Genomic DNA, 13,400 nt, shown 5'->3' with positions numbered 1-13,400 from the left:
GGTGACGGTACTGGACTCGGGGACAGCCCCCCACTCCCCACAGGGGCACCCCACAGGGACGGTGACGGTAGTGGACTCAGGGACAGCCCCCCACTCTCCACAGGGACGGTGAGAACACCGCACACGGGGACAGCCTCCCTCCACAGGATGCCGGGCTGACTTCCGGAAAGGCCAAGCTCGCGTCCCCACGAGCCCCGCGAGCTCCGTCCACACGCTCGCCGAGATCTGGGCGCCCGCCCTCAAGCCCGCCCGCCGCCTCCGACTCAACTCCCAGAGTGCGGGAGTTCCCCTCACCTTTCAAGACCCCGCCGCCTGGCGTCCCGGGAGCCTCCATGAGAGACCCGCAACACGCGAACCCGCTGCACCGTCCCAGGCCGCTCTAGCCAAGAGTGGGTGGCACTGAGCATGCGCAGGACTGACGCGCGCCCCTCCCCTCCGGCTCTGAGGAAATCTGCTAATCCGCGTTTTCTAAACAGCCTGGGGAGGAGGAGCGTTGGTAAAGTCCCAGCTCGCCTTAAAGGAGACCGAGGGGCTTTTCCAGCGCCCAGACTCGGATTCGTCCAGCAGCCTAATAACGCTGGTCAGCGTCCCCCTCTGCGAGTCTTTCGGTCCTCTCGGAAACTACGAGGACGGGTGTCCCCAAAAATCCCCGAATCAAACCCTTCTGTCTCCGTAAAGACACTTGGAAGCTTCCCGGAGCCACATCTGGCGCACCAGGGAGCGGCGGACGCTTAGGAGGCACAGTCCTAGGTCGCAGGCCGGATGGGACTTCCGAGAGATAACGGCTCAGAATCTCCTACAGCGAAGTCTCACCCTCATCCCGCGCGCACCGAGTCCTCGTGTGCCGCCCTGTAGTCGGCGCACGGAGTTCCGGTTCGGAGAGCCAGACCTCTACTCCGCGTGCGCGAGAGCTCGTGGGGCCAGGGGCACCTCTAGAGACCCCGGGCCTCGGATCCCGCGGGGGGGGCGGGGGGCGGGCCCCGGGCCTCAGATCCCCGGGCCTCAGATCCTATCGGGGGGAATCCTGGACCTCAGATCCTGCGTGGGCTTGGAGGGCGAAGGGGAACCGGGTCTCAGACTCCAGTAGGGCGATACCTCAGATCTTGGGGTGGGGGGGGGGGGGAAAGGGGAGGGGGGGCACACACCCCCACGAGCAGGCCCCCCCCCCCCCCCCCCCCCCCCCCCCCCCCCCCCCCCCCCCCCCCGCCCCCCAGACCTCGCTGGGGGGTGGGGGAACCCCAGACTTAAGATGCCCACTTGGGAGAGGGGAGAGAGCCGAGTCTCAGGCTCCACTGGGATGACGCTGGGACTCAAATCCCGCGGGGAGGCGGGGCGACAGGGATCCGGGTCTCAGACCCCTCGGCGGGGGAGGGGGGGGGCAGACCTCAGATGCCTGCCGGAGGTACGCTGGACCTCAGACCCTGCGGGGGCGGGGAGAGCCTAGTCTCAGACCCCGCTGGGGGGACCTCGGACCTCAGATCCCACGGGGGCACGCTGGACCTCAGATCTTGTGGGAGGCGGGGGAGCCAGGTTTCAGACCCCGCGGGGGGCTATGGGGACCCAGGGTCCCAGATCCTTTGTGGGGCAAGGGGAGCCTGGTCTCACCCGTCTATGGGGACCCCACACATCGACCCAGCGAGAGGATGTGGGACCCCGGACCGCAGATCCCGGCTAGGGATGTACCCTAAACCTTTACTACCAAGGCGGGGTGAGGGCGCGGGGAGCCCTGCCGGGCCGTCCCACTCGCGTTTTGCCGCCCGCAAATCCCGGAGCGGACTTCTCCGGGCGGGATCGGGCGAACCTGGGAGGGAGCGGGGAAGACCAGCGTTGGTGAACAGCCCTGTAGCAGCGCGGTTGAGCCTCCCCGGGATTCAAACCTCCCGCCCTTTGGGCTCCGCCCACTCCCGCAGGGCCCACCCCGGGCACTGCGCGCACGCAGGCTGCTGGTGGCTGCCGGCTTTGGCTGGGCTGCGCGAGCTCCTACGTGTTCCTGGGGAGGACTTTTAGGGCCGGGAAGGGCTTGCTTGGTTTGTGTTTAATGTCCCTGAAACACTAAATCACTTAAAGGGTCCATGCCGTCTGTATTAAAGGATGAACCACCGAATGTATAAAAACCTTCATTTCCAATGATTTCATCCCCATCTTTGTGTTTTATCCTGTAGAACATATCCCATTCCGGAGCTAAGTGGAAAACAATTTTAAAGTTAAAGGGACTTCCTTGTAACCTAATGATTAGAGTACGGGCTCCATTTTGGAGTCAGACTGGACTTGGACTTGGGAGACTACTATCCACCACTTACTAGCTGTGAGGTACTGATGTGAGTCACTGAAACTTTTCAAGTTTCATTCTCCTGTTAAAACAAACGAACAAAAAAACCCCACCTTAATAGTAGAAATAGTGGCTGACGTTTGTTGAGCCCTTTATCATGGGCTCTAGAGGTATTACCAAAATTAATCTTACCTAGGAGGTGAAGGTTCTTATTCAATTTACAAAGCATATATAAATGTATTTCCTCCTAGATTCTCACTAAAATTCTGTAATTTTAGAGGTGTTCATTATCGTACCGTGGGAGCAACAGTGGACTGATTCTCCCCCTCCCCACCCCTATTCCTTTACAATTAAAAAAGCTTTGTCTTATTCTACGTTGGATCATTTTATGCTCACAGAAGCTCTGTTAGAAAAAGTAAGCAATATTATCTCACTTACACAAATAAGCAACCAGGTTCAAGGGAAGTTATCTGACCAGTCCAAGGCAACGTAGTAACTAGTGGTGTCAGTTGAAACTGGAAACCACACGTTTAGGACTTTTCTACTAAATCCAGTGGCAGGGTATATGTACGTATATGGACCACCATCCTCTCCAGTCTTCCTTTCATCTATCCATTCATTCATCCCCATTTGTTATAGCAGCTGTTAATAGGATCCAACCAGCACACAGGTTCTAAAGAATTACCTTGAGCACATGCATACCTTGAGCCAAAACCCCACTTCCTAGACTCAAATCTCTGATCCATAATCACATCATTATCACAAATGGTTAGCCTAACAAACTGAAGAAATGGTAACACCTTTACTTGGGAGTGTGAGCTCAACTCAGTATTGAAGATAAAGTTATTGTCCTCACCAAGTAAGTGACAGTGAATGCTAAGAAGATTTAGAATCACATAATGGCATGATAAAACAGATAAAACCAATCACCTTTGCCATACAAAAGGTGGTATAAAGGGGCACCTGGGTGGCTCAGTCAGTTGGGCTCTTGGTTTTGGCTCAGGTCATGATCTCACATTTTGTGGGTTCAATCCTGCATGGATGGAGCTCTGTGCTAACTGTGGAACCTGGTTAGGATTCTCTCTCTCTCCCTGTTTTTCTGTCCCTCCTTTGCTCATGCTCTCCCTCTCTCAAAACAAATAAACATTTTTTTAAATGAAAATAAAAATTTTAAATGGTGGTATACAAGTTCAGTATTTAGTAGATTCTTCAGCTTTAAGGTCACAAATATCTTCTCCTATGATTTCTTTTAGAAATGTTATAGTTTTAGGCTTTATCCTTAGTTTTAGGATCAATTTTGAGTTAATTTTTGTATATGGTAAGGATAGGGCCCTAAGTTTGTCTTTTGCATATGCTCCAGCATCATTTCTTGATAAGCTATTTTCTCCACTGCATTCATGCTTTTGTACCTGAGTCAAAATCAGTTGTGCATATATGTATGGTTTATTTTTGGACTTTCTGTTTCATTGAGCTATTTGTCTAACTTTATACGAATATTGTATTTTGATTACTGTGGTTTTATAAATAAGTTATAAAATCAGATAATGTAAGCCCCAAAACTTTGTTCTTTGTCAAAATTGTTTGATGTATTCTAGATCTTTTGTATTTCCACATGAATCTTAAAATCATCTTGTCATTTTCTACCAAAAAAAGAATAAAATACCCTGCTTGGATTTTGATTGAAATTATGTTGAATTTCAGATCTATTTGAAGGAGAATTGACATCTTAAAAATATTAACTCTTTTGATCCATTAACATTTATTTAGGTCTTCTGTAATTTCTCTCATCAATGTTTTGTATTATTGAGATGAGTCTTTTTACAACTTTTGTCAAATTTCAAATCCCAAGGTAAGTATTACCATTTTTATGATACTGTAAATAATTTTTACAATTTCCATTTCTGTTAATATATGGGAATATAATTGGAGGGGAGGTGGGTGGGTGGATGGGTTAAATAGGTGATGGGGATTAAGGAATGCAGTTGTGATGAACACAGGTGTTGTATGTAAGTGATGATTCACTAAATTGTACACCTGAAACTAATATTACAATTTATGTTAACTATATGGAATTTAAATAAAAATTAAAAAAAAATAGTTCTAATAGCTTTTGTACATTTCCTGTGAAGTTCTGCAGATAGCCACGTTGTCTGTTTTAGGAAGAAAGCTTTTCTTCTTCCAACTTGGGTCCAATGGCGGGGCGGGGGGGGGGGGGGGCTGCAATTAACAATAGATTAACAGGAGGGTGGTGCCTGCGTGTCTAGGTCAGTTAAGCATCCAACTTCAGTTCAAGTCATGATCTCACGGTTTGTGAGTTCCAGCCCCAGCTTCAGGCTCCGTGCCGACAGCTGAGAACCAGGAGCTTGCTTCGGATTCTGTGTCTCCCTCTTTCTCTGTGCCCCTTCCCCACTCATGCTCTGTCTCTCTCTCAAAAATAAATAAACATTAAAATTTTTTTTTAATTAACAGATTAACAGGAGGAAAAATAAGGCTTGTTTTCATGTGTTGTCTGTACACGCGGAAGTACTCAGTAGTGCGTAATTCACTAAACAGCTAGAGATGAAAGGTTCATATACCAAACCTAATGAAGTAGGGCGGGGAGTTTGGGGCTTTATGGGAAAGTTCTACTGGGCTTTGTGATGCTCATGGGAATTGGGGCAGTCTGTTTCCCTGGCAGCTGAATTCTTAGGAAACTCCCTCAAAGGAGTGCTTAATGGCGGCTGTATTTTCTGGAGGCTCTGTTTTCAGGTAAGGAGAGTTCAGATAAGATTTGTTCCTGCATCTTCTTTAGCTTGAATGTTTTCACTTTAATCTTTATACCAATTCTGGGCATCCAAGGGAGTCCCCACATCTGCAAATCAAGGCAGCATTGCTTCGCGTTTTTCAGTCTGGGTGTCTTTGCTTTCTTTTTCCTGCCTGCTTACACCGGCCAGAGCCCAGTCCATTGGTTCTCCATCAAGGGGCAGTTTTGTCCCAGGGAGACATTTTTGGCTGTCACGATTCGGGAGGGGGGATTACTACCAGCATCTAATGGGTAGAGATCAGGGATGCTGCTAAATACCTTCTAGTGCACAGGACAGCCTCCAAACCAAAGAATTACCCAGGCGAAAATGTCAATGTTGCCAAGGTTGAGAAACCCTACCCCCAGCAGAATGTTGGATGGAAGTGGTAAGAGCCATCTTCCTTGTCTGGTTCTGCATTTCAGGGAGAAGCATCTGGTCCCCCAATATTAGCTGTGACGTTAGCTGTGGGTCTTTTCACAGATGCCCTTTACAAGGTTGAGGAAGTTCCTTTGACTTCCTACTTTGCAGGAGTTGTCCATTTTTTAATTTGGGAATTTTTGGAACCAGGATGTTTGATTTTGTTAAGTGTGTGTATTTTTAATCTACTGAGAGAGATGATCATATGGGTTTTTTTCTAGTTTGTGAGCAGTGAGCTACACTGACTGATTTTTGAATGTTGAAATAACCTTGCATTTCTAGGATAAACCCTCCTTACTCATGATGTCTTATCTCTTTACTATATTGTCTGATCTGTTTTGGTCAACTTTGTTTAGAATTTTGTACATGCCTTTTGCTCTGTTTGTGACAGATGTGGGTCCTTGGTTTTCTTGGAGCAGGATTCTCACACAGAATGTGGTGACACTGAGGCTTTTCTTTCCAGGAAGCCGCTTTTATTCTTTTGGATTTGTACCCAAAGAACTGAGTCCTGAACATCCCGTAGCATAGTTTTTTTATACATTTTCTCTTTCTTTGTCTCCCATATATGGTAACACACACAAACATGTAGTCTGATTAAGTAGTCTCGGTTTACAAGGTCATGAGGGATGTTGTCACGTAGGCACATAGGCAGGTTACCTTGAAGTTGTTTTTTTTTTTTTTTTTCTTTTCTCTCTTTTTCTTTTCTCCTTAGGGAGGAGACCCTACCACATTCTTGTAATGGAAACTTGGATATACAGGAAGGATAAAAATCCAAAAAGTATTAAAATGTGGGGTAAATTTAAATGAATGTTGATTGTACAAATAAAAAAGAACATAAACGTTGATTCTATAAACCATCAATAATAGTCTTCTGACATTAAAATACAGTGTGTATCCAGCAATGATGCCTGACAGTAGTGATGTATCAGTCAGGAAGCTCAGATAGTGAAAGTACTCTCAGGCCCTTTCATTTTACAGGAAGAAGTGAAAGTACTCATTTTTATTACAGTGTGATAAGGCAGGGATGTCTTTGCAATCTCTAGGGAAATCAATAAGAAATTAAATATTGTATAACTATCAAAATAATAAAAGAGGAAATGAAATAATAAAACATAATCCATACAAAAAAAAAAAGGAAAAAACATGTAGCAAGCAGGAAAATGCTCATGAGACCCAGTAGATTTAAATCCAAATTTGTCAATAATTAAGTAAAGCACCCATACCTGATGGAAACACTCAAGAGAATAGAATTTTTTATTTTTTTTTTAGTATATATGCATACAACCAAAGCCAAGATCTTATTCAATGGGGAAATACTACAGGCATTTCTACTAGATTCAAAAGAAGGCAAAAATGCCCTCTGTGTACACAATTATCCCACGTTATACGGTGGACATATTAGCTACTCTAGTGAGACAGAGATGTCAATAAGTGGCTAAAAATTTTAAAAATAAAACTATTTTTATTGCAGAGGAAATAATAGTACACCTGGAAAACCCTTGGAATCACTGATAAAACTAAAATAATAAATTCAGCAAAGATCCAGAAATAAAATAACATACAGTTAGAGGCTGCACAGGTAGAGAAAACTCCATGGGCAAAAACAAAAATAAAGAATAAACTTTAGAGGAAAATGTGCAAAACCTATATGAGAATAACTTCACAACACTCCTGTAAAACACAATAGTGGCTTTGAACAAATGAAGAGACATCCCTTGTTCTTAGATTGAGTGCTTAACATCATAATGATGTCTGCTCTAACTGAACGCAATACCAATTAAAAAATATCAGTAAAGGTTTTGATGGAGCTGGACAAGTTGATGCAAAAACCCACGTGGAAAAGCAAATATATCAGACTAGGAACTCCCTGGCAAAGAAAAGCTACAAAGGGACCAACACAGCAGACGTAGCTGTCATTAAAACTGTGGTCCTGGCACATGACCAGACAAACGGGCCAGTGGTGAGGGTCCACAAACACACCCAAGTTCATGTGGACATTTGCTATATTGTTAAGGTAGTGTCGCAAATCACTGCATCAAAGATAAATTTTTGGCGTCATCGGGAAAAATATATATAAAATTAAGTCAATATTTCCTACCGTACGTAAAACTAAACCTAAAACGGATTGGGGATCTGAATGTAAAAAAAATGTAAACACAAGAACACACTATTCACCTGGGTGAAGGGTGGAGTGGTGAATTCCAATATAACCTGGGTGTAGGGAGAAAGCTTTGTAACTGTAGCTCAAACAAAACCAGATGCAACATAAGAATGGTTAAAAACAGAAAGCAACATACCATGAACAAATCCAAAAGGCAAGGACAGAGATCGGAGTCAGAGAGATTTGAAAGTACTGTGAAGGATGGGAGGAGGGAAGGGGCCAAGGAACTCAGTAGCCTGGAGGGACTGGAAAAGGTCAGGAAACAAACCCTGCCCCAGAGCACAGTCCGCAGGCATTGTGACTCAGTCCAATGAGACTCACCACAGACTTCTCATTTCCAGAACAGCAAGGTAATAAATTTCCTTGTTTGGAAGAAAAAAAAAAAATGGGGGGAGGGAGGAGGCAACTGAAAAACTGGAAAAACATAATATTTCTAGCATATTTTTTTTAAACTCTTAAAAGCTTAAGAAGAAAGACCAAATATTATATAGAAAAATGGGCCAAGGGGGGTGCCTGGGTGGCTCCATCGGTTGGGCGTCCGACTTCGGCTCAGGTCATGATCTCACCGTCCGTGAGTTCGAGCCCCGCGTTGGGCTCTGTGCTGACAGCTCAGAGCCTGGAACCCGTTTCGGTTTCTGTGTCTCCCTCTCTCTCTGCCCCTCCCCTGTTCATGCTCTGTCTGTCTCTGTCTCAAAAATAAATAAACATTAAAAAAAAATAAAAAAATTAAAAAAAAAAAAGAAAAAGAAAAATGGGCCAAGTAAGAGATTGCCAACCTTACTCATAACTAGAGAAATGTAATCTAAAACTATAGGGAGGTGTCATTTTCCCTTCAAATTGTCAAAAACAGGGGCCCCTGGGTGGCTCAGTTGGTTAGGCCTCTGACTTTGGCTCAGGTCATGATCTCGCAGTTTGTGAACTCGAGCCCTGCGTCAGGCTCCGTGCTGATAGTGTGGAGCCTGCTTGGGATTCTCTCCCTCTCTCTTTTCCCCACACTTGTGCTCACATCTGCACACACACTCTCTGTCTCTCAAAATAATAAGTAACCTTAAAAAAAAAAACAAAACAGAAAAGCTAGACAATAGGTTCTATTGGAAATGCCATGGGTAAATAATGCTATACACACTAATGGAAATCAAGATTTTTTACAGCTTTTTGGAGGGGAGTTTGGTAATGTCTAACAAAGATACACGTGCTTCTACTTTCTGACCCATCAATTTTACTTCTAGGAATTTGAAGATATTCTTCTGCAATGTGAAACGCACATACACAATCCTATCACTGCAGCATTGTGTGTAACTGCAAAATATTTGAAACCGTTTAACTGTTCTCTGTGGAAGAGTAGTTGAGTAAATTATGTTCTATCTACACAATGCAACACTGCATCTGTGAATAAAAAAACAAAACAAAACAAAATCTTCTGTGAAGAAGATTCCTATGAGCTGATATGGAACGATTTGCAGGTTATATCGTTAAGTGACAAAAAGCAAGTACAAAAACACATTCATAGTATGTGTAATGGGTTGACTTGTGTCCTCCCAAAGTTCCTAGGTTGAAGTCCTAACCCCCAGAACTGCAGAACATGACCGTATTTGGAAATACTCATTGCAGCTACATTTGGTTAAGTAAAGTCATACTATGGGTGCCTGGGTTGGCTCAGTCCTTTAAGCATCCGACTCTAGCTCAGGTCATGATTTCACAGTTCAAGGGTTCAAGCCCCACATCAGGCTCTGTACTGACACCTTGGAACCTGCTTGGGATTCTCTTCCTCCCTCTCTATCTGCCCCTCCCTGCTCTCTCTCTCTCTCAAAAATAGTTAAATATTAAAAAAAGATGAAGTAAGGCGTGTCCTAGAAAATGAGAAAATTTGGACTGAGGTGCACATAGGAGAATGCTGTGTGAAGACTGGAACTCTGTGGCCATAAGCCAGGAAGCCACCAGGAGCTGGGAGAGAGGCCTGAATCATATCCTTCCCTAGTGCCTTTGTTATGCCCAGAATTCGTGATCCCCAAAGACCACCAGGGAGCCGAGTCCGATGCAAAAGCAAAAGAGCCTTTATTCGAGCTAGCTGGAGCTCAATCCCCTACCTGCACCGACGCAGCGGTGAGATACCGGGGGAGAGAGCGAGTTTCAAAAGCACAAAGGTTTTCAACGTTTATTTATTTTGGGGACAGAGAGAGACAGAGCATGAACGGGGGAGGGGCAGAGAGAGAGGGAGACACAGAATCGGAAACAGGCCCCAGGCTCCGAGCCATCAGCCCAGAGCCCAATGCGGTGCTCGAACTCACGGACCGCGAGATCGTGACCTGGCTGAAGTCGGACGCTTAACTGACTGCGCCACCCAGGCGCCCCTCAAAAGCACAAAGTTTTTATAGGGGTCTAGAGGCAGCCGATTGGCTGGGGAAGGGTCGTGGCCTCGGCCGATTGGCTGGGGAAGGGTCAGAGTCCTGTTACGCAGGTCGCTGGGCGTGTTTTGATCAGGAAGTTTGAATGGGTGAGCGGGAGGTTACTCAAGGGGAGGAGGGGAGATCTGAGGTTTCTGCGATTTTCCCGGAAAAGGGGTCATGTCGGGGACATAGTCACTCAAGGTGGAGAACACAGAACAAGATGGAGTTGGCCGGCGTAGGCCCGCCCTTTCACCTTCATAGGGAGTGTAGCCCTCCACCACCTTGACCTGGACTTCTTAGCCTCAAGATCTGTGAGACAAAAAGTGTCCGTTTTTCAAGCCACTTGGTTTGTGGTGCTTTGTTATGACAACTTTGGGAAACTAATCAGTATGCTGCCTTTCATGTAAAAAGCAAAAAGAGGGGCGCCCGGGTGGCTCAGTCAGTTAAGCGTCTGACTTTGGCTCAGGTCATGATCTCACGGTTTGTGAGTTCGAGCCCCGCATCTGGCTCTGTGTGGACTGGTTGGAGCCTGTAGCCTGCTTTGGATTCTGTGTCTCCCTCTCTCTCTGCCCCTCCCCTAACTCATGCTCTGTGTCTCTCTCAAAAATAAATAAAAATTAAAAAAATTAAAAAAAAAGAAGGTTAGATAAATGTGAATCCCTTACTTTGGATTATTGTACTACGGAAATACACACTAAAGGGTTTAGGGTAAAGGAATGTCACGTTTACAACTTCCTGTCACATTTTTCAGGGAAAAAACCCAGGCACACACATATCCATTCATATAGGTAGAGAGGAAATGATAAATGTGGTAAATGTTAACATTTCGGGAATCTGGGAATGGCTAGTAGGAATTCTTTGTACTATTTTTGTACTTTTTTATAAGCCTGAAATTCTTATTTTTAAATTTTTTTAATGTTTACTTATTTTTGAGAGAGAGTGCGCACTTGCGTGCCCAGTGGGGGAGGGGCAGAGAGAGGGAGGGAAGGGGAGAGAGAGAGGGAGAGAGAGAGAATCCCAGCAGGCTCTGGAGCCTGACGCAGGGGCTCGATCTCACGAACTCTGAGATCATGACCTGAGCTGAAATCAAGAGTCGATGCTTCACTGACTGAGCCACGCAGGTGCCCCTAAGCCTGAAATCCTTTAAAACATAAACAGGTTACAACAATTGTGGCAGGAAAAGTAGCTGACTGGGCTAGACTGTGCTCTCCCCCATGGTCCTAATCCCTCAAGGGAAAAGACAAATACTGGCCTCGAGTAAGTGGTGGCCTCGACCTGCCCAATGTGGTTCCAAGCAGCTAGACTGTTCTTGCTTAGCAAATAAGGGATCTGAGAATACTCGAGCAAGGAATCAACGTAATCATTTAATATAGCTAACCCTATCATTCGAAAAGCAGGAGTACGTGGGTGGTTCAGTCATTTGCGTGTCTGACTCTTGATATCCGCTCAGGTCATGATCTCTCAGTCGGGAGATCAAGCCGCTCATCGGATTCTGTGCTGAGCCTGGAGCCTGCTTGGGATTGTCTCTCCCTCTCTCTCTGCCCCACCCAGCTTGTGCTCTCTTTCACAATAAATAAACATTAAAAAAAAAAAAAAAGAAAAAGTAGCTACGCTATACCATTGACGATCATTTGTGCAGAGTTCAGGATTATTTTAGTATAGAATTAAAAGGTCTAGAAAAATACTGACTTAAAATACTATATCAAAACACACACACACACACACACACACACACACACACACACACAAAACCTATTCCTTATATGAACCATAAACTGAAAAGATATTTACTCTGTCCAGGGAAGAGTCTCAAGTGTAGAGGTGTTTTGATTTAGCACACTATTTCAAGGGCGGCCTCAGAGCTGTCACAAAAGCCTTGTTCAAATAAATACGTAAATAAAAGGCTTAAGCCAGCAACCCATCCCTGACACACAGAAAAATACTGAAGTTAACCGATGTCATCATCCAATCCAGTGCTATTTGTTTTTCAGATTAGAGAAATAAATTTGAATCAGCCTTAGAACTCAGGTCTTTTGACACATTCGAAAGAAAACCACAGCCCCAAAAGGAGTCACTTGGGTTAAGGCCCCAAATCAGTAGTCCAAGCCTTAACATCTAACCTAACTGCAGTTCCAAACCTTGGAAATGTAACCTTCAACCAGTCCGCAGAACTTCCTGGTCATTACAGGACGTTTGCTGGTGTTAGGACCTTAAAGGAAAGGGAGAGACCGCTTTGCTCCCCTTAGGAGGGCAACTTTGCCTAAACAGTGCAGTCTATGCTAATACATTCTTTTCTTCCCTTTTTTATGCCCTCTCTCTGCCTTTGAAAACCTTTCTTTCGTTTAGCTCCGCGGACCCCCCTTTCTAGTTAGTAGAAGGAATGCTGTCTCATTCATGAATTGTTTAATAAAGCTAATTAGACCTGCAAATTTACTCAGTTACCTTTTTTTTTTTTTTTTAAACAGATGACAGTTGTGGTGTTCTCAGGTTTTTAATTCTCATTTCTCTCCGCAGGTATTTATTGAGCATCTTGTCTGTACCAGGAATTGCAGAAGGCTTTAAGCCTATGGTAATGAGCCTCTTGCCGGATTCACTACCTCTTCTTATCAGAGGGAGAATCTAGCATCGAAGCTGAGGACTGCACATCGCTTTATCAAGGACAAAGTTAATTAAAACTAACCGCGCTCCAAGAAACGTGACCTCTGTACGCATAGGCTGTACTTTTATTTTTCTGCCACTGCGTTTCTATTCAGGGTTTTTAATAAAATAATATAATCTAAAGAAAGGATCTGCTGAAGTCTAAAACAAGTTGTCTGTGCTTCTTCATTCTACTCTCCGCAGAAGGATAAACGATGAAAGCCACTTTTCTCTGCCAACACTCACCCTCAATAAAAGGGGTATATACTAGAAAGCCCTTTTATACACACTGAGGACAAAGGAAGAGTGGAAAATATTGACTTTTGTGGGGCTCACACTTTAGCTCAGCTCAGCAGGTTTCTTCCAGACAACCTGACAATGCCTGGACATGAATCGAGACGTGCGCATCTCCGGGAAGTCCGGGGTGCAGAGTCGGATAAAAGGCCTCGTGCTTCAGAAGGGAACCCTGGTTCGCCAGAGTCTCAAGTTCCCTCTGGAATGGTCCGTACTCAACAGCACGGCATAAACATTTAGGGCAGAATCGGGTCTGGGTTTCATAGGAGTTCATGAATTTCAAAGGCCAAGTGGAGACCACTGAGTTACAGTTCCCTCTGTGGGGTCCTACAAAACCCAAAAAAAAGAAGGACAGTGGAGAGAAACTTGACTAGCCCACATAAATCTAATAGAAAACTATAATTTTCTAGCGAAAAACGGAACTCAAGTTATTAATAGTAGAAGAAATATGG

The 13,400-nt window shown here is 45.0% G+C and overlaps 1 protein-coding gene and 1 long non-coding RNA gene across 4 annotated transcripts in view; one reads left to right on the top strand and one right to left on the bottom strand.

The window, feature by feature from the left end:
* The window catches only part of MCPH1 (microcephalin 1), a 272,003-nt gene extending 271,221 nt beyond the window's left edge, over positions 1-782 (bottom strand). Inside the window, exon 1 of one of the 3 annotated variants that reach the window (XM_040489805.1) lies at positions 661-782. Coding sequence is in view for 2 of the 3 variants with exons in the window: in XM_040489807.1 (XP_040345741.1) it covers positions 295-334 (40 nt within the window). In the remaining variant the exon portion in view is untranslated. Of the gene's footprint in view, positions 1-294; positions 633-660 lie in introns of those variants that run through there. The other 2 variants (XM_040489807.1, XM_040489804.1) reach the window with 2 other exon arrangements.
* Positions 783-4,920: 4,138 nt separating this feature from the next.
* On the top strand, positions 4,921-12,724 carry LOC121039947 (uncharacterized). The gene is made up of 2 exons (XR_005795056.1): positions 4,921-5,017; positions 12,532-12,724. It is a non-coding gene; the product is annotated as an uncharacterized LOC121039947 (long non-coding RNA).
* The last annotated feature ends 676 nt before the right edge of the window (positions 12,725-13,400 follow it).

This window comes from Herpailurus yagouaroundi, unplaced genomic scaffold (assembly GCF_014898765.1).
Source record: "Herpailurus yagouaroundi ecotype Mexico unplaced genomic scaffold, PumYag 181, whole genome shotgun sequence".
NCBI lineage: Eukaryota > Metazoa > Chordata > Mammalia > Carnivora > Felidae > Herpailurus > Herpailurus yagouaroundi.
This window is presented reverse-complemented; position numbering and strand designations above follow the sequence as displayed.